The sequence below is a fragment of the Felis catus genome, chromosome D2 (assembly GCF_018350175.1).
Source record: "Felis catus isolate Fca126 chromosome D2, F.catus_Fca126_mat1.0, whole genome shotgun sequence".
In the NCBI taxonomy this organism is placed as follows: domain Eukaryota; kingdom Metazoa; phylum Chordata; class Mammalia; order Carnivora; family Felidae; genus Felis; species Felis catus.
The window spans coordinates 82269371-82290940 of NC_058378.1; the positions used below are offsets into that span (position 1 = coordinate 82269371).

General features: G+C 46.9%; 1 protein-coding gene across 4 annotated transcripts in view; it reads left to right on the forward strand.

Annotated features, from left to right (window-relative positions):
• The window catches only part of DOCK1 (dedicator of cytokinesis 1), a 529364-nt gene that overhangs the window by 49501 nt on the left and 458293 nt on the right, over window positions 1-21570 (forward strand). For all 4 annotated transcript variants that reach the window (XM_045040829.1, XM_011287620.4, XM_019813984.3 and 1 more), the window contains exons 2-3: window positions 13098-13181; window positions 19998-20038. In XM_045040829.1, coding sequence (XP_044896764.1) covers window positions 13098-13181; window positions 19998-20038 — 125 coding nt within the window. The remainder of the gene's footprint in view (window positions 1-13097; window positions 13182-19997; window positions 20039-21570) is intronic.

Consider the following 21570-nt stretch of genomic DNA (forward strand, 5'->3'; position numbering starts at 1 on the left):
ATTATTTATTTTTGAGAGCAAGAGAGGGCACAAGTGGGGGAGGGGCAGAGAGAGAGGGAGACACAGGATTCAGAGCAGGATCCAGGCTCTGAGCTGTCAGCACAGAGCCCGACGCGGGCTCGAACCCACAAACCATGAGATCATGACCTGAGTGGAAATCGGACACTTAACTGACTAAGCCACCCAGGCGCCCCCAGGATTTGCTTCCTTTTTAAGACTGAATCATATCCCCGTTGTATGGATGGACCACATTTGCTTATCCATTCATCCCGGGGTGGACACGTGGGTTGCTTCCACACTTTAGCTCTTGTGAGTAGTGCTGCTGTGCACATGGGTGTCCACGTATCTCTTCTGGTTTTTGCTTTCAGTTCCTTTGGCTCCATACCTGCTAAGTGTAGTTGCCGGATCATCTGGTAATTCTAAGTTTAAGTTTTTGCGAAGCAGCTAAACTGTTTTTCCTAATAGCTGTACCATTTTACATTCCTACCAGCAGTATACATGGTTTCCAGTTTCCTACAGCTTTGCCAGCACTTGTTTTGTTGTTGTTGTTGTTGTTGTTGTTGTTGTTGTTGTTAAGTAGGCTCCACACCCAGTGTGGAGCCCGATGCAGGGCCCCAACTCACAACTCTGAGATCGAGACCTGAGCTGAGGTCAAGAGTCGGCGCTTAACCAACTGAGCCACCCTGGCACCCCTTTTCTTTTCTTTTTTTTTAAGTTTCTTTTTTTACTTAGAGAGAGAGAGAGAGAGAGAGAGAGAGAGAGAGAGAGAGAGAACAGTGGGGGAGGGGCAGAGAGAAGGAGAGACAGAATCCCAAGCAGTCTCTGCACCATCAGCATGGAGCCCGATGTAGGGCTCAAACTCATGAACCTTGAGATCATGGCCTGACCAAGAGTCGGATGCTTAACTGACTGCGCCACCCAGGCGCCCCCCTTTCTTGTTTCTTAATAATAGTCACCCAGCGAGTGTGAAGTGCTGTCTTATTGTAGTTTTTGACTTGACTAGTGGTGTTGAGCATCTTTTCATGTGCCTGTTGGCCATTTGTAGATTGTCTTTGGAGCAACGTGTGTTCGGGTCCTTTGCCCATTTTTAACTTGTGCTGTTTGTTTTTTGTAATAGCTGTTGAATTGTAGGGCTTCCGTATATATTTTGATGATCAGCTCCTTATCAGATATGATTTATCCATATCTTCTCCCCTTCTGTGGGCTGCCTTTTCACTCTGTTGATAGTTTCCTTTCATGCAAAGACCTTTAACAATTTGATGCAGTCCAACATCTATTTTGTCTCTTGTTGCTTGCGCTTCTGGCGTCACATCCAAGAAATCGTTGTGAAGTCCAGTGCCACGAAATTTTACTGCTATGTTTTCTTCTAAGAGTTTCATAGTTGTGGCTTTTGTGTTTAGGTCTTTCGTCTGTTTTGAATTAATTTTTGTGCGTGATTCTTCATTCTTTTATAGACAGATGCCCACTTTGTCCAACAACATTTGTTGGAAAGACCGTCCTTTCCCCACTGACTGGTTTTGGACTCTGGACAAAATAATTTGATCCATATCTGTGAGAGTTTATCCTGGGCTCTCTCTCTCTTCTCTTCTGTTGGTGCATATGTCTGTATATACCACACGGTTTTGATTACTGTAGCTTTGTAGTAAGTTTTGAAGCCCGAAAGTATGAGGTCTTCAACTTTGTTGTTTCTCAGGATTGTTTTGGCTATCTGAAGTCCCTTGGCATGGATTTTTCTTCTAGTTCTGCAAAAGCGTCTTTACAGTTTTGACGGACATTGCGCAGCATCTGTAGATCTCTTTGGGTAGCATTGAGATCTTAACGGTATTAAGTCTTCCAGTCCATGAACACGAGGTGACTTTACATTTGTTTAAGTTCTTTAATTTCTTTCGGCTGTGTTTTATAGTGTTCAGTGTGCAAGTCTTTTGCCTCCTTGGTTCAATTGATTCCGAAGTATTTTGTTGTTTTTATTCACTGTATCTTTAAAAAATATTAGAGACGTTTGTAGTAGCATCTTTGTTATTTTTATTATTTATTTTTTTGAGAGAGTGAGGGAAAGGGGTGGGGGGGGAGAGAGAGAGAGAGAGAAGAGAAGAGAGAAAATCTTAGGCAGGCTGCGTGTTCAGTGCGGAGCCCAATGCAGGGCTCAATTCCATGACCCTGAGATCATGACCTGGGATCATGAGCCGAAATCAAGAGTCGGATGCTGACCAGCTGAGCCACTCCGGTGCCCCTCTGGTAGCATCTTGAGAATCAGGATCATAATTTTTTTCCTTCCTTCTTCTCTCCTGTCCTCTCCCTTTCCTTGCCTCCCTCCCTTCCTTCTTTCTTCCCTCCCTCCCTCCCTTCCATCTATTCATCCATCCATTTTAAAGGTCCTGCTGTGTGCCAGGTTACTCTTAGGTGCTTGGGAAGACTGAACCTATTGGCAGAAGCCATGCTCTGATTCAGTATGGCTCAGGGCTCTGGGATGGAGACTGAGTGTTATGCCTCCGAATCAGAGAAGGAGAAGAATGGGGTTATGGGCCACGGAAGCTAGTGGTAGTGTGACTGACAGTCTCTTTTTGGAGACAGAATTTAGGAAACCCAGCCCCCGACTCCAATACAGAGTGGAGGTGTGGGACTGGTCTCTGTCCAGAGTAAAGTTCAAAGGATATATATATATATATATATATATATATATATACACACACACACACATATATATATGTATGTATGTATATGTATATATATGTATGTATGTATATGTACATGCATACATATAATCTGATTCTTTCTGCACTGTATTTTCTGAAGGGGTCCAGTGTGTGAAAGGGTTGTTTCTTAGAGGACCGTGCTCTGGGGTGGCTGGTCCCTGTGGCTGCCTGGGGCCTAGTGCATCTTTCCAACCCCAGCACCCCCTAAGCACTAGAGCAGAGCAGGAGCCCTTGAGAGTCTTGGGCAATACTGAGTGTATGTGTTCGGCATGGACTCGACAGCAGTTGATGGCCCTTTAGAACGGAGCCCTGTAGCAGACACAGACAGGGCCCTTGCCCCGGTCCCCTTAAGGACACGGTCTGCGTTTCCCCCAGCCCTGAGAAGATGCATGCTGTGGGACATTTTTTTTTCCAACTGAAGGCAAGACAAAGGGAATGAGATCACAAACAGAGCAATTAATTTTCACAAATTGACTTCTTAAAGGAATTAATTAACTTTTAAATTGCTACTTGAAATCCTCAAGTCATATTTCAAGGGGACAGCGTGTGGGATAGGAAGAGCTGAGCAGATTTCAAGAAGTAATGTGTGGTCCAGCCCGCATCTTTGATGCTTTACGGAGGCTTTGAACCCGTGTGCTGACAGCGGGTTATCTCGTTAGATGGAAGAGACCCAAAACAGAGATAGGAAAGCTAATGTTGTATCTCTCTTTCTTATTGATTGAATAAGTCTCAGGCTCCTAGATTTTTCTGCAGAGGGCAGGGTCATTTTGAAGAAGAGGATGGAATATAGGATACAGTTTTTGCTTCTGCTCTGAGGCAGACCACACAAGAAGGAATACTTGGTGATCTGGTTTAATTCTGTGAATTTTTATTGAGTGCCTGCGAGGCATGGTATTAAGTACTGTGGGAAATCCAATGATTAATAAATGTTTACTTCCTTCAAGGAAATCTGGTCTGAAGGGAGAGACAGATACTTAGATAAGCACTCTTACAAGGCCATGGGATTTCAGTTTATAGGAAAAAGTTGTGGAGCAAGCAATTAATTCAGATATGCACATACCTTTTTTTGAGCAGAAGAGAAAGCCAGAATTCAGGAAGAATCTGGAGAAGAGTGTAATATGAAAAATGGACTTGTAGACAAGGGGCCTTTGGAAGTGGAGGGAGGAAGGCATTTCCAGGGGCAGAACAGCTTTCGGAAGGCCTGGGGAGTGGGGAGAACGGGAAGGGTGTGGGGGAGATGAGATTGGAAAGGTGAGTTCAAGTCCCAGCCCAAAGGGCTTTGAATGCTGTACTGGAGGCTTTACCCATTATTTGCACAGCCCAGGGAAATAGTGCAGTTTTTTGGAACAAGATTTCAGGAAGGTAACGGGGGATAGAAGAAGAGAGAGCTTATACAAGGAGATCAGCAAAAATATTAGTTTTCATTGCAGTGAGAGGTGGGGAAGCCTTGGGTCACTCAGTGGGGGGTGATGGAGACGGCCTGAAAGGGACACCACGGGGTCCTGGGAGCTGTCATCAACTCCTTGCGCCACCTTGAGCAAGTCACAACTCCTCCGTAGGGTTCCGTGTTTTCATCTGTTAAATTGGTTGATGGACTACTATAGGTTCTTCCCTAATGTCAGAGTAGTCAAGGTGGCTTTTTTGTTTTTCCCTCAATAGGAGTTCTGTTTCCTCAAATGCTTTTTCTGTACCAATTGGGATGGTCTTAGGACTTTTCATCCTTTACTCTGTTAATGTGGCTAATTACCTTGATTGGTTTTGGGATATTACACCAACCTTGCATTCCTGGAACTCCCTCAGCTTGAGTTCTTCACTGTCAGGAAGGAGAAGTCCATCAGCGCGATGTGTAGACATTGGTGGACTTTGGAAATGCCTGTCTGGGGAGTCCAGGCTGCTTGTTTGCTTTGCAGGGGAGCTACCGGCAGGCTGGTCTGAGGCCTAGGGAGGGCTGTGGTGGACCCTGGCCAAGGTTTGAGGAAGGGTCTATGGAAGGGGTTGGCGCTGAGGCCCTTTGTTCAGGCCAACCTTGGCCTTACATCCCCTCCAGTGGGTGCTCAGCCATGGCAGACTCCAAGCTGCTATAAACTCTGGGGAAGGAGTTGGAACAAATTCTGTATCCACCCTCAGAGGACTGTTGTGAGGGTCAATCAGTCTGAACGTGTGAAGCTCTGTCCACCGTCTAGCCCACAGAGTATGATCAGTCAGTGTCAGCTAGTATCATCAGCGGCATGGTCACCGCCACCACCGTCACCACCACTGCCATCACCGCTGTCCCCACCGCCACCGTGACCATCGTCACCACCACCACAGCCATCACCCCCACGACCATCGCCAGTAGCCCCGCTGCCATATCACCATTGTCACCACCAGTGTCACCACCGTCCCACTGCCATCGCCACCGTTACCACCACCGTCCCCACGGCCATCATCGCCACTGTCCCCACGGCCATCATCACCATCGCCACCACCGCCACCACCATTGCCGTAGTCACCGTTATCATCATCCAAGGTATCCCAGTCTTACACCATCAGCAGCAGCGGTAGCTTTATCTTTAGCACCTCCAACATTAATAACAATGGAGGAAGTGGAAGGGCGAGCGGAAGCCCTCTTGTCTCATCCGAAGCCACAGTTCTTTCCCTGCATCCTCCGGCAGCCCTTTGTAGGGTCGTCAGGAGACCGAGCAGAGGGGATGGCTTTGCCGTTTCACGTCTCCGATGCATATAAGCTGAGTGAGGCACGGACCGGCCTGTTCATTTTTTCTTCTGGGAAAAGAAGGTCCGTGCTACTCACTCTGGGCCGCGGCCGACTCTTCCAGGAAAAGAATGAACAGCATTCTGGGAAAGGACCGTTATGCTGGGTTCATCTCGGCATCCTTCTCATTTCACTTTTCACACGGGCAGCGCGGCAAGCTGCCGTCCGGGGTTGAGAAGGGCAGCTGAATGCGCACGTGCACCCAGCCGTCGACACCCGCCTTTCGCCAGGCGATTAAAAAAGGCAGATGGGTTTGAGGAGGAGGAACGCATTAGGCATCCAGCCCACCAGCCAGACGGAGGTGAATCCGAAGATGTGAACGGACACGGGTCGACCGTTTTCTCTGGCGGAGTCATTCCCGGGTCCTGACAGATCAGAAAAATAAAGAAGACAAATGGGCAGCTTGCGAAGAGGCTGCCGTGTTCGTGCTTCTACCAAGTGAAGACGTGTTGCAGATGTCATCTGTCATCATCAGCTTAATAAAGGAGACGATGTTTCTGCTCTTTCTCGTGCTGTTCTCCGCCCCCCTCACAGAGGGGCGGCTCTGAAAGGTCAGATCACCAGATTAGGAATAGTGTCTTATATTGAATACTTCTGGGTTTGTTACGAAAAATTCATTGCCTTGTCTTCATTGTCCTATCGCCCAAGAATTGGGGAGCATCGGCCACGGACGGACTGGTCAGATTCGGATGCCCGCGGTTGGGAGCCTGTGTCAGTGCGCCTTCAGCAGTAAATAAATAGCCTCAAAACAGTCCTTTTGCGTTGTCGTCCGTATACCTCCCTGTATGCTTCCTATGGCCGCTGTAACCAATGGGCACAAACTCAGTAGCTTAGACAACACCTGCGTACGATGTTACAGCTCTGGAGGCCAGAGGTCCTGAAATCGAGGTGTGGGCTGTGTTCCTTCTGGAGGCTCGAGGGGGGAGTCCACTTCCCTACCTTTTCTGGCTGACGGGGGTCACCTGCATTCCAGGGTGTGTGGCTCCTTCCTTGAATGACTCCGATCTGTGCTGTATCCCGTCTTCTGACTCGGAGTCTGGCCCTCCTGCCTCATGTGGAACCTTCGGATCGTATTGGCTCCACCTGGATAATCCAGGATTAGCATCCCCAGTGGAGATCCTCACCGCTGATGCCCCTGCAAAGACCCCTTTGCCATGTAAGGTGGTAACATCCTTACAGGTTCCAGGAACTCAGATGTTGATGTCTTTGGCGGGGTGTGGGGGGCATCCTTCCATCCGGCACACTTCCCCTTCCCTCCCACTCCCTTGGCCAATAATCTTATATAGTTGAGTCTTTTAATTTGCCTTTAAATATGGGATTGTTTAGGCTGTGATACTAAGAACAAAGGCCAGGAGGGCTGGGCAGCCACTGTGGTGGTCTTAGCTCTGCTGTGTCATTTGGGGCCACAGGCATGAATGCTCAAAGGTCCTTTTTCCCCTTCATCTATAAAATCAGGGGTCTTTAAGGCCCCTTTCATAGTTCAATTTGAAGTTTCTTTTCTCACGACTGCTATTGTCTGCTTGCTTCAGAGATGGAGGGGCAGATGCCTAAAGAGTTTTGCCTGTGTGCCTTATAAATTCACACCGGCCTGAATGTGTTTATAGTGGACGTGTCCGCTTTATTTTATTTTTATTATTTTTGATGTGTTTATTTTTCCCACGTCTTCCAACAGAATAGACATGCTGGCAGGGATGCTGTTAAGAGCTGTGACAAATGCATTTATGGCCCCTAAAGGCTTAGGAATATGGTTCTGCAGAACCAGGAAAGGCTGGGCATATGCTCCGAGCTCCCTTTACCCAATGCGGTTATTTCTTGTTAAGATTCGCCATAAAATGCTAAATAAACTTAATAACTACTAATAACCGTTTATGCCAGTTGAGGACATTTAAACTTTATGAATTTTGGTGGCAATACAGGAAAATGCCTGCGGACATGGAATTTTCTTCATGTATACGGTTTTTGATGTTTTAGGATTTTTGTGATCATGTGTTAGTCTGCTCGCTTTGGCTTTTTAAAAAGGATTCTGGTAGCGATAGAAGTCTTTATTGCAGTAAAAACAAAACACTCCCAACCACCACGAGAGGCTTTATCATTTAGGTGTTGACTGCAGGACACCCGGTGTTCAAATCACCAAATCCGTCTGTGGCATTATTTTCTTTAAGACCCAAAATACACACGTAATCCTATGAGGTGTGGATTTCCAGAGCCTTATTTTATGGGGAAAGCTGAATATGGAGAAGGTAGGTCATTTGCTGGAGGTCACCCCGGTCTTCAAGGGTAGAGGCATTACCCTGTGCATTTCGTTTGGCTCCAGGGACCATGGGTGGGAATGCCAGGGAGTCCGCCTGGGCCCGGCCGGCCTTGCCAGCTACAGGTAGCTCAGGAATGCAGTGGACAGCAGGAAGTATGCCATGATGGGGACGTTTGGAGAGGGGATTGAGAGAGAAACGTATTGGTGCACCTGCTGGGAAAACCCCATCGGTGGCGGGGAGGGTAGATTGGTCCACACAGGTGTGGCACAGGCTGGCTTCTGTCTTGCAGGGAGAGGCAGGGATAGGAACCCCTCCTGGGGTCCATACTGTGTGTGGCTGGAGGAAGGAGAGGTGACGTGGTCAGGTGGTGGAGGGCCTCCCATACTTGCCAGAGTTTGCACATGATACGATCAAGGAGAATTTTAGAGATGGACACAGTGAAGTACCACCGGAGAATAGCCTGGTCTGGCAGAGAGTTCAGGATGGATGGATGAGAAGTTGATCAGGAGTTTGAAGATGAGTTTTACATTTAGTCTGCTATGTTTTCAGGTAGGATCCATTGGAAAGGAGGAACATCACTGTATCACTGTCCTTCCTTTTTTCCTTCCTTCCTTCCTTCCTACCTGTGACTGGAAGTTTGTACCTCTTAATTCTACCTGTTTCAACATCCCGCATCCGACTCCTCTTTGGCACCCACCAGTTTGTTCTCTGTATTTGTCTATTTTTTAGTTTTTTTTTTTGTTCATCTGTCTTTTAGATGCAACATATAAGTGAAATGATACAGTATTTGTCTTTGTCCTACTTATTTCACTTAGCATAATACCCTCTGGGTCCATCCATGTTGTTGAAAATGGCTGGGTGTCCTTCTTTTTATGGATGAGCACTGTTCCGTTGTGCTCACATCTTTATCCGTTCGTCTATCACTGGACACTTGGGTTCTTCCAAATCTTGGCTATTGTTTTTGTTATGTATATTTATTTATTTTGAGAGGTGGGGGAAGGGCAGAGAGAGGGGGAGAGAGAGAACCCCAAGCAGACTCCACGCTGCTTGGCACGCAGCACGATTCAGGACTTGAGCCCGTGGCCGCGAGATCACAACCTGAGCTGATATCAAGAGTCAGATGCTTAACCGATTGAGCCACTCATGTGCTCCCATTTCTTGGCTATTGTAAATAATGTTGCAGTAAACTAGGGGTGCAGATATTTTTTGGAATTAGTGTCTTCACTTTCTTTGGGTAAATGTCCAGTAGGGATTGCTAGATCCTATGATATTGATATTTTAAATTTTTTGGGGACCCTCCATACTATTTTCCACATCGGCTGCATAATTTACATCCCCGTAAACAGTGCACGAGGGTTCCTTTTTCTCCACATCCTCGCGAGCACTTGTTATGTCTTGTCTTTTTGATTCTGGCTGTTCTGACAGGTGTGAGGTGATTATTATTTAATTGTGGGTCTGATCTGCACTTCCCTGGTGATTAGCGATGTTGAGCATCTTTTCGTGTGTCTGTTGGCCACCTGTATGTCCTCTTCGGGAAAGTGTCTATTTAAGTTCTCTGTCCATTGTTTTAAATTTAAATTTTAGTTAGTGAACATACAGTGCAATATTGGTTTCAGGAGTAGATTTTAGTGATTCAAAACTTACAACGCCCAGGGCTCATGACAGGTGCCCTCCTTCATGCCCATCCTCCATCTGGCCCATCCCCCATCTACCTCCCTCCCTCCCCCCACAGTTTGTTCTCTATCATTAAGAGTCTCTTGCGTCTTGGGTGCCTGGGTGGCTAAGTCCATTGAGTGTCCAACTCTTGATTTGGGCTCAGATCACGATCTCAAGGTTCGTGAGATTGAGCCCTGTGTTGAGTATGGAGCCTGCTTGGGATTTTCTCTCCCCCCACCCCCCCACCCTGCTCTGCTTTCTCTCTCTCCCAAAATAAATAAATAAATAAGCACTGTGGTTTGTTTCCCTTTCTTTTCTTCCCCCCTTCCCATATGTTCGTCTGTTTTATTTCTTAAGTTCCACATATGAGTGAAATATGCTATTTGTCTTTCTCTGCTATATTTTTCATAGCACATTATATTCTAGCTCCATCCACGTCATTGCAAATGGCAAGAGTTCATTTTTGATGGCTGGGTAATATTCCAGTGTGTGTGTGTGTGTGTGTGTGTGTGTGTGTGTGTGTGTGTGTGTGCATGCACACACACATACATACGCCACATCTTTATCCATTTATCAGCTGATGGACATTTGGGCTCTCTCTGTAATTTGGCTATTGTTGATAATACTGCTATAAATATTGGGGAGCATGTACCCCTTTGAATCTGTATTTTTGTATCCTTTGGGTAAATACCTACTAGTGCAATTGCTGGATCGTAGGGTAGTTCACTTTTTAGTTTTTTGAGGAAGCTCCATACCGTTCTCCAGAGTGGCTGCACCAGTTTGCATTCCCACCAATAGTGCATGAGGGTTCCCCTTTCTCTGCATCATCGCCAGCACCTGTTGTTTCTTGTGTCATTGCTTTTAGTCAGTCTGAAAGGTGTGTGTGAGGTGGTATCTCATTGTGGTTTTGACTTGTATTTCCCTGATGATGACTGACGTCACACATTTTTTCATGTATCTGTTAGCCATCTGGATAATCTTCTTTGGAAAAATGCCTGCTTATGTCTTTTGCCCATTTCTTCACTGGGTTATTTGTTTTTTGGGTGTTGAGTTTGGTAAGTTCTTTATGTATTTTGGATACTAACCCTTCATCAGATAATGTCCTTTGCAAATATCTTCTCCCATTCTGTAGGCTGCCTTTTAGTTTTGTTGATTGTTTCCTTTGCTGTGCAGAAGCCTTTTATCTTGATGAAGTCCCGATAGTTCATGTTTGCTTTTGTTTCCCTTGCCTCCGGTGACGTGTCTAGTAAGAAGTTGCTGTGGCTGAGGTCAGAGAGGTTGCTGCCTGTGTTCTCCTTTAGGATTTTGATGGTTTCCTGTCTCATTTAGGTTTTTTCATCCATTTTGAATTTTTTTGTGTGTATGGTATAAGAAAGTGGTCCAGTTTCATTCTGCATGTCGCTATCCAGTTTTCCCAACACCGTTTGTTAAAGCCCGACCTATTTTTTAATTGGATTGTTTTGTGTTGGTGTTGAGTTGTATACGTTCATTGTGTATTTTGGATACTACCCTCTCATCAGATGTATCATTTGCAAATATCTTCTCCTATTCAGTAGTTTGTCCTTTTGTTTTGTTGATGGTTTCCTTCTCTATGCAAAAGCTTTTTATTTTGCTACAGTCTCAAGAGTTTATTTTCGCTTTTGTGTCTCTGCCTGAGGAAACATATCTAGAAAAGTATTTCAGTGGATGATGTCAGAGAAATTACTGCCTGTGTTTTCTTCTAGGAGATTTATGGTTTCAGATTTCACATGCAGGTCCTTAATCCGTCTTGAGTTTATTTTTGTGTGACGCGTAAGAAAGTGGTCCAGTTTGATTCTTTTGCACGTAGCTGTCAGGTTCTCCCAACGCCATTTGTTGAACAAACTGTCTTTTCCCTGTTGTAAATTGTTGCTTCCTTTGTTGTTGCTTAATTGACCGTATAAGCATGGGTGTATTTTGGGGCCATCTATTCTGTTCTACTGATCGATTTGTCTGTTTTGTGCCAAAACCATACTGTTTTGATTGTACAGTTTTGTAGTATAGTTTGAGATCTGGGTACTTTGTACTTCTTTCCATATGTTTTCTTTCTTTCTTCTTCCTTTTTTTTTTTTTTTTTTTTTTTTTTTTTTTGGGAGAGTGGGCTACCTGTACTTTTTGTGTCTTTAACACTTTCTAATATCCTTTTTCCACTGTGATAGTTACCTTCACCTCATCATGCTGGAGCAAAATTGTGGTCTGCATTTAATGGTATGACTTTTTTAGGTGCTTCTCTAAGAGAAATAGGAACTGCTGAATGTCCAGATGAACAACAGTTTCAGAGATTTGTTGAGTATCACTACTTTTAAGAATTTCTTCTCAATGTTGAACATATTTTTGCCCGTTTAATTGTAACATAACTTTTTGGCTCAATATCAACATTGGTTATATAATAATTTAAAAAATCAGTTTAGCGGGACACCTGGGTGGCTCAATCGGTTGGGCGTCTGACTTCAGCTTGAGTCATGATCTCTTGGCTGGTGGATTTGAGCCCCACATCAGGCTCTGTGCTGACAGCTCGGAGCCCAGAGCCTGATTTGGATTCTGTGTCTCCCTCTCTCTCTGCCCCTCCCCCGCTAGTGCTCTGTCTCTCTCTGTCTCTCTCTCTCTCTGTCTCTCAAAAATAAACATTAAACAAAAAATCAGTTTGGTTTCTAAAGAATATTCAGTCCATGTGTAATTGATTCATAGTTAGGAAATAATTATTTAATTAAAATATCTATTAGTGGAAATATAGACAGTATGTCAAGTGATAATTAAAATGATAATTAAAATATTCTTCCTCTTGCAAACATTCAGCCATAAAAGGGAATAAAGTTCTGATACATGAGATAGTATGCATGAGCCTTAAAACATTTTGTTGAAGAAGCCAGATAGAAAAAGGACAGTATTGTTTGATTTTATTTATTTATTTATTTGTTTGTTTGTTTGTTTGTTTATTTATTTATTTTTAAATGTTATTTATTTTTGAACGAGAAAGAGCGCGAGTGAGGGAGGGGCAGAGAGAGACGGAGACAGAGGATCAGAAGCGAGCTCTGTGCTGAGAGCTCAGAGCCTGGTGTGGGGCTCGAACCCACAAACCGTGAGATCATGACTGGCGCTGAAGTCAGACGCTCAACCGACTGAGTCACCCAGGCGCCCCTGGTTGATTCCATGTAGATGAGGCAGGTGGAGTAGTCAAGCTTCTGAGGGATGGAGAAGGACCACAGGTTCTCAGGGGCTCGGGGGAGGGGGAGCGCGGAGGTTCCGCTTACCAGGTATGGAGTTTGTGTTTGGAGCGACGGAGAGGTTGTGGATGTTGCTGGTGGTGATGATTGTGCGGCACCGCGGACGTCACTGTTGCCCTTGTATCGGAACTTACAAGTGGTCAAAACGGCAGATTGCACATCCTCCTTCTTGACCGTGTTAGTGTGGGTGTATTTCTGGGCTGTCTACAGTGTTCTGTTGGCGTGTGTGTCTGTTTTTGTGCCACTGCCACACTGCGTCGATCACTAGAGATTTGTGGGACCACACTAAGAAAAATCACTTACGGTTGCGTGGGGTTACGGGTTTCTTCTACTTGACGACTCTTTATATTTGTCTGTTGAAAGAAAAGGCTACTTTTGAGGCTGTCCGGGAGGATGATCCAGGCACGGACTGGATGCGTTTCGACATGAAAAACAAGCAGGAACAAGGCAGCAAAGTCCCTTCTACCTCTGCTGATATCTTCTTATCCCTTTTTCTTCACAGCTTTTTATAACTACGATGCCAGGGGAGCGGATGAACTTTCTCTACAAATAGGAGACACTGTGCACATCTTAGAAACATATGAAGGTGCGTATGCTTCTGGTGTCTTTTCTCTTACCGTTTTGGGCAACTAGCACACTTTTTCAGTGTTTCCAAAATACGTGTCAACACGAGTCTTTCTCATACGATCGCTTTTCTTGCATGATGGATGCCATTTCAGGTGAGGGTAGTCATGAGGCTATTTGTTATTTAAATGATCCTTTATTACAATGAACCCCAAACTAAAAATTCTGAATTTTAGACTCTAAAGTTTTCTGGGGAAATAGCTGTTTTCATTAAAAACAACAGAATCTTTTGGTTCCTTTTTTGCAAATGTATATAAATCTTGACTATGAATAACTGACCACTTGAAAAAATAATGGAAAGAAATATTTAAGATATTTTAGCGTTCAAGTGATTGTTTTGATGTATTTGATGTATCCGGTAAGACTTCTTCTGTTCTCATTTAGATTTGTTAACAACATCCTCAAAGGAACCAAGATTGTTGTTTTTTTTTTTCTTTGACCCTGTTTTCTTAGAGGTGACTGGAGTTTGTCACAGCTTTGTGGGACATGGTCCAGTGAAGCAATCATTACCCAATAGATTAGAAATCCTGTAAATGTACTTTTGTGACAGTGGTTCTTAAATGTCTTTGATTTTTCACACAGTTTTTTTTTTTTTTAATGTTTATTTATTTTGAGGAGAGAGAGAGACAGAGTGTGAGCAGGGGAGGTGCAGAGAGAGAGGGACACACAGAATCTGAAGCAGGCTCCAAGCTCTGAACTGTCAGCACGGAGCCGGATGCGGGGCTCGAACTCACAGACCGCGAGATCATGACCTGAGCCGAGGTCGGAGGCTCAACCTACTGAGCCACCCAGGCGCCCCACACACAGTTGGTTTTTGTCTTTAGTGTCATGCATATCATTAGAAGCCCCCCCCCCCCACGCCTTGTTCTGAGGTTACTGTCACACAGAAGGGGAGCGACGATGGCCTGGACGTCTGAAACTCCTCAGATCTGGATGTTTTTGTAAAATTGTGTTTTAGCATTGGTGGCTTTATTTCCTGCTTGAAGGGGCGACTCCCGTAGAGCAGATGAATGAAAAGAACTGATTAAAATCGATCATTTCAATAGAAAAATTGCTTTTAGATTGGGTTTAGCTAAACCCTTCCAGTAGGAGGTGGGGGTAAGAGAGGAGATTGAAGTCACCCTGTCGTAATCGGTGAACTGGGCTTCACACTCCGTTCAGGAAATCACTTTGCACAAGAACGAAGCAGACGTGAGCCTCTGTGTGCCAGGCAGGCTGTGGCTTGCTGCAGTGTTCCTCCCAGGCCACTAGGAATACCCCCGAGGCCATGTCCCTGGTTTGCCCTTGTGACTCACGTGGGCTTAGAATTCTAGTCCCTTTGCGTCTTTAACCCTAAAATCGTCCTGGTAGGGGAAAGAAAAAATCAGCTTTAGTGTCGTCTGCCTGGAAGCAGATGTAACTGTGAAAACAGACCCTGTCCTTAAGTGAATGAGTAGTTGTGATGGGTGCCTTCTGCTTGTTTTCAGTTTTTATAGCTGACAGTTGGATTGCCGTATCCGCTCTCGGTATCTATTGCCAGTGTTGGAGAGGAAGCAGGGAGAAATTAAGTAGAGGTTAGGGATCAAACCTCTCATCTCAGACACTTCACTGATCTGAAGGCAAAAGTGCTCCTACATCTTTTTTATGTTTGACCCCGAAGTTGAAATCCTGGTTAATAAACTCTGGGCGATGACGTCATTCCTAAAGAGATAGCAATTTCCGGTCAGTCTGGGCACGCAGAGACTGCTACCTCTTGTTCTTTGCTTCATAAGAAGAATGGACTCTTCAAACAGTGGGATCCTATGACGAGCCAGCGATCCTTGCTGTACATTTGACTTAAAAAAAAAAAAATTGGCTAGCAGGCATCGTGGTAAAGGATCCTTCAGTGAGCATTCAGTTTCTGGGCTAGTCAGTCTTCCAGATTCTGATTAAAATGCTCCAATCTTTGTAAAGACCCTTTCACACAAAACAAATTCCTTTTCCGTGACAACTGTCGTTTTCATTTCAATCAGAATCTGATCAGAGAAATGCTTCTGGGGAAGTACTTTTGGCTTTGGGAAACTTGGTGTCTTTGTTCATCAAATAAAAATGGCATAATTGTTTTTCTGTTCTTCCCATTTGTTCTATGTAAGTTTCACAGATCGTGTTTGAGTTCGGCATTTTTTTTTTCTTTCCTCCTCTCCCGTCCTACATTTCCTCTAAGAAAATGTATTTCTGTTTGTCAAATTTAATTTTCTTTTTCTGTGTGATCCTTTTCAGGATATGACTTGGATTTCTGCAGACAATATACATTCCAGATAATCACTATAGTAAGGTTCAAAGAACAAATTTACTTTAAGTTGCGGTTAATTTCTCTCTCTCGGGCTCATGAGGGCCTGGAGCTTAGAGCAAAGAAAAAGCAGTTTACAGGTCACTGTGCAGGTGGAAGGAACTTGGAGGGTTCATTGAAGGCATGCCCCTGCCTTTAAGCAGTGCCCAGGCTCAACCAGACTGGAGAGGTGAGCCACGGTCCCATGTTTATTAATTGATTCTCCGGTGAACGGTCCTGCCACCTGCTCATTTCCATGTGGCTCTTGGGGGCTGGATGCTGTACTCCAGGGAGGTTGCAGGCTGTGTACAAAGATTAGGAAATTATTCTTTTGTTTAAACCACTATCCTGGGACTGAACATATTCAAATTTTTACAGGGGTAATAATATATTTTCTCCCCAAATACACATGAGCTCCTTTTTGGGCCATCAGCATGTGTCCGTCGAAGGCCTTGTGAGACAGTGGGAGTTTCCTGGGGCCTTTATAGCAAAGTACCACACACCGGGTGGCTTAAAGAGACAGCAGAGGTGTGTTCTCTCCCAGGGCTGGAGGCTGGTAGTCCGAGATCAGGATGGGGGCTGTGCTGGTTCCTCTGAGGGCCGTGAGGGAGAAGCTGTTCCGTGCATCTCCCCGGCTTCTGTGGTTTGCCGATAGTCTTTGGTGTTCTTAGACTGTAGACGCAACACTCTGGTTTCTGCTTCGTCTTCACACGGCAGCGTCTTGTGTGTGTCTCTGTCTGCTTCTCCTTTTGATAAGGACGCCAGGGCCCGGTATAATGAGATCATTTTAACTCGATCATTTGCAAAGACCTTATTTCGAGATAAGGTCACATTTATGGATAGAGTTAGGACTTCAGCATCTATTTTGAGGGACACAGTTTAACCCGTGGCAGACTGGAGAAGGCAGTCACGTTGCTAAGGCTCTCGTCTCATAGAAGACCACTGAGCCGTCCAGCCCGGCCTCCACTCAGCAGACATCCTTTGCAAGTTGTCCCAGGCGACCGGCCGCCTGGCCCTGGCCCCGTGGCCGAGCGCCGTAGCTGTGGTTACCATCTTCCTGGGGATGATTATTTTGTGCGCTGAGATTTCGGCCGCAGGGCTGACTGTGCCCCCATGCAGCGGGACGCCGGTTGGTGCTTTCTGCAGAATGCCCGTTGTGCACGTGGATGTTGACCATGCAGACGCGATTTGGTCACATCTGGGTTTTGACTCTCTTGTGCAGCACTCGGGGCAGGTCACCATACACCTGACATAAGTGAATGTCCTGTCCATCTTCGGGCAGCTACTTAGACCCTGGGCCGATCCCAGAACCTTGGTGACGGTGGTCCTCACCTGCCCACCCTTGAAGAAACTCCAGCTTCTTCCGCATGCATGTTCTGTCCTTGATGCTGATGGCTTCTCAGGGCACAGTGAAGGCACCTTTCCGCATGCTGCTCTGCCTAGCACCCCTTCTCCCTCCTCCATCTGACTGGCCATGGGGCGTCCTTGAAGACTCAACCCGAGCACATCCTGCCTGGGCAAAAGCTCCCTCCTGTCTGCCTCCCACCTCCTTTCCTCTGCCTGGTACCGTCCCGTCTCGGCGCCACCCCTGGACTTGAGTGAGTGTGTTCCTCCTGTTGTTCTGCTGGGAACACTGTGTGGTACTCGCTGGCTCGGCTGCCATTTTCCTGTGCTGGACTGTGTGCTCCCTGAGATTAGGGGCTGAGTGTTGCCCATATTTGCCTGTCTCTTAGGGGGGTGTCTCTTGTTTGAAGCAGGTTGGTTGACTCCCCGGAGAGGAGACCACTCGTGAGCTCTGCCTGGGAGAAGTTTATCAGCCCGTCACTACTACTGGCCCTGGACCTCCTGCTCCTGATTCTCTTATGTCTCCTCCCTTCCTTGAAAAAAGACTTTGCAGGGATATGTTCTCTCCTTCGAGCTACAGTCTCTGTCCTGCAACACGGTGTGGCCCCTGCTTCCCTTAGGAGGTCTTCCGATTTGCGAGCTCACGCACGTCAGAAATTCGGTCTCCTCTCTTTCTGTGTTTTGCTCTGTCTAGTGTGGTCTCTGGCGCATACATAGTGTGTGGGCTCAGTCGGTTGAAGGAATAATGTATGCAAATAATCTGGGGAGGAAGATGGTAGGTTTTCATTTTGCTTAGGAAGGCAGTTAAGAAACTGTTACCAGCTATTGTTCCAACGTTAAAAAAAGACAAGACTCCCTACATTTTATCCCCATGGCTCACCCCTTTCTTCCCCTCTTCCCGTGGAAAACCCTTTCACCATGTTTGAAGTGGATGTTCCTGTTCTTGTCCTGTCTGGCATGCATGTACTTTTCATGTATATAAATGTGAGCATAGCTCTCGTTCTGTTCTTTACTTTTTTACCCAGCGCTACATTTTAAGACGCACACCTGTTTATTTTTAGCGTTCTGTTTAGTTCACAGCTCCCACTGCTGTGTGTGCGCTCCCCATGTTTTACCAACAGCCTTCCCAGCTCTGGGCACTCAGATCCCCTCCACTGACACCACCCCACATCACGCTGCATGGGTATCCTGCATCTGTCCCGCCGCTGTGCACGGGCGGGTGTGCGCGTGTCTTTCCCAGGGACGCCTTCCCAGGTGGTGGTTGTCGGTTGCAGGCCGTGGGGACAGATGCTTTGGAGAAGTAGAGAAGGTTGCTCCCCTCCGGTTCCTGTAGGCTGTACTCTTCCCCACGGCGCCCAGGGCTGCCCATATCGTGCAGCATAACAATTTTTACCCCTAAAGTTTGGGCAGTAAAATTGTGTCTGATTATTATGAAGTTTGAGCCTCTCTTTGCTCAGGGGTAAGTCCTTGGACTTCTTCTATACACTGTGGTTAAGCGCTGCTCTGTTCTGCTTAGTTTCTGTGTTTTTCCTGTCATTTTGTAGTATTTTCCTTACAGGTTCTGGGGCATTTACCCTTGTCAGTTTCAGAAAAAGAAAGGGCATGTTCATAATGAAAATATGAAGGCTACAATGAAAGGGTGGAGGCCCATCCTTAAAGTTGAACCAGTAGAGCCTTTCTTCGGTTCTAGACGCAGGCTGCTGACTGCATCGACTGCCCCTCTTTTTCCATTTCACTGTGTGTGCACGCTGCCCTCGACGGGCACAGGTTCTGGACCGCCACGCACCGACCAGTGAGGTAGACAGTACGGCTTTCTGGAGACAGTCCCGCACATGTGCGGCGGAAATCTGGACACTTTGCGTCTGCTGTGTCCCCAGTCCATCTGGTGAGTCCCTTTGTCAAGAAAGCAAAGCGGTCACCACTAGGTCTTAGCATATTCTTTGCATGGATCCTGGGAATGTCCATCTCTGGTTGCGAGTGCTTAGAAAGCATCTGTTGTTAATCCCTTGAGGACTTTGCTCATTTCCACCCCATCACTTTCTGGTCTGTGATCTTCTTCCTTGCCTCTGGTTGGTAATATGCTTGCTGTTGGGTAAGAGGGTGCCGTCATTGTGACAATATTCTGAGCTCGCTCGGACATCACTAGTTTCTGAGCTTTGATTTCTGATACTGTGTAAGAGCCCATTATTTGGTTATTGTCTGGAAACTTACGGGATAACTCTCTGCGGGCTCCCGTGATTCTCTGACCGGGTCCTTTTGCCCCAGTGGGGCAGAGTTGGAATTTGAGTTTGGATTTACTTTCCCTGAGCAACATGGCCAGAGTGACTTCAGAGCCTTTGGGGTAAGCAGACACCCACGGACGTCGTGCGGAGTGGGGCTGTTGGGAGGCTGGAGACTGGCTGTGGACACCGAGGCGTCCGCAGGGACCATTTCCACCCTCGGCTTGAGCCGAGGTGCCAAGGGTGTGGTCGGGGCTGTGCTGCCGTCGAAAGGGCTCTTCTGTTTGTACCCTCTGCTGACAGTCCTACTGTGCCCGTCTTTGGCTTCCGTGGGAACTGGAGTCAAGGCCAAACCCCAGGGGCTGGGTGGGCCCTTGTTCCCAGGCCTGGCGCTTCCGGCTGGGGGCTGAGTCTTTGCCCCAGACGTACGTTGTGAGATCACGGCTGCTTCAGGGCACAGTGTCTCCGGATGGAGGAAGTTAACGCTCAATAGGGTCTCTGTTATGGGCAGTTCTTGATCTGAGGATGCTGGTTTGTGCACTTGGCTGTGACCCTTGTCCAAATCAGGGAGAGGAAGCAATGGGGAGGTGTATACCCAAGGAGCCTGCTCAGGGATGAGTGGTCAAAGGGACGATTTTTCCTCATGGGGCTGTGCTGCTTAACCCCAAAGTGATAGCCTCGAGGTCTCGAGTGGCAGATAAAGATGAAAAGAGCTGGCGGTGTGTTCGGGAAGGTCACCAGCCTGGCGACTTTGAGACGCGCCCTCGGGAACCTTGCAGTATATTTCCACGGTGTTGGGATTATTGGACTCTTGTGGCAAACTGATTTCCCTGCTTCTGCAAAGTAACGAATCCCGTATGATGGGAGGGTATCGTCAGGGTCCTAGGATGTCTCCTTGTTCTAACTATTTCAACTTTTGTTTGTTTAGGGTGGTACAGAGGTTACACCTTGAGAAAAAAGTCTAAGAAGGTAAGTCGTCTTTCTGAAACCCAGTGCATGTCCCTTCATACATCACCCGGTGAGAGGAAATCAATCCTACCCCTTTTGTGTCTGCAAGTTTTCCTTCTATATCTCTTGCTCTGAGCTGAAAAAATGTGTAGGCTGAAACGCGGGCTACCCTGAATTGTTTGCCTTTGGAACAACACGCACTTATAGAAACGCTGGCTTCATTTCCGTGACGGAATCGCTGGGCTGAGGTGCAGTGCTGACCTCCTGTCACGAAGGGCGGAATCCTCTCTTCCGGGTGGAATGTTGCACCCTGTTGAAGCACAGGAAGGTGTACGAGAATGATCTGGGTGTAATGACTTCAGAAAGAAAAAAACACTGCTTATAATTGTCAGTCTTACGTTATCCGTGATGACAACAGACATGCAAAGCTCACGCATGCTTGCTTGCCTCTTGCGTGTAACTCTTCTTAAACTGCATCGGGCGCTCGCCAGAGAGAGCTTCTGTGTCCCAGGGCAGTCTGCTGCTCGCGTGGCAGTGTGAGCTTCTGAAGCGAAGACGGGCCATCACACCCCGAGCCTGGTGGTGGACGCCCCCGCGCGCAGTGCTCTTGTGGCTTTTCCATTCTTAGCTTCACAAAACCTAATTACGGCCCTTCTGTTTTATTCCGAGTTTGAAATCCCGTCCATTCTAAGCTATGATTAGGCCCTGCCCACGTTAACGTACACACTTTAACATCTACTTACGCTTGGCAGATGGCTCATTTCACTTCTGTGTCGTAACTCTGCCTCTCATTATCTCCTAACTGGGCTGGGCTCCTCCAGCGGTCCTGAGCCCATAACTGAGGCTTTCCAAGTCCAGCGGCTCGAGCAGGGAAATTCCTGCTCTGCTTCCCCTAGAGACCCTGCAGACAGGCCATGCTGGACAGTGGGCAGCTGTTCGTCCTTAGCAGCAGTGACTCGGGAAGGGCCCGGGTTGAGGACAGCAGGGCTGTCCTCCTCTGGCGTAGATAGTACTGTTGGTGGGGCCAGTCTGCAGACAGGAGCGGGGACCTCCTACCCTGTCCTGCCAGACTCAGACGGGGCTGGGTGTCTCACACACCCAGTGACCTGGTGCCTTGACGTTTGAACATGGCGGGTTCGAAGCAGGTGGATGGTGGGATAGATTTCCCAGGGAAACTTGACCGCCCTCCTACAATCCAGAGAATATTCCTACAGATGAAACTCTAGTTTCATGTGAGAAAGCCACAGCTGAGGACTTTGTTATACAGAGTTGGGGTTCTTGGGATCATGGGCCACCGTCTCCCTCCACAGCCACACAACAGGGGTGAAGCTCCATGTGCCATGTGCTGGGCAGGCCCCAGGCAAGCTGTTCCCTTTCCTTTGATGCTTATTTGGTGTCTGGTACCACCTTCGCCAGTGCTTCCCAGCCCCCGGTGCCTTCCTGAACTGCTGTCCTTCCTGCCCTTCTTTGGGGTGCCCCGACCTTTACAGCTCATTGCTACAGTAGAGCTGGGCAGGGCTGTATTTAGTTTTCCATCTAAAATCCTCACTGGA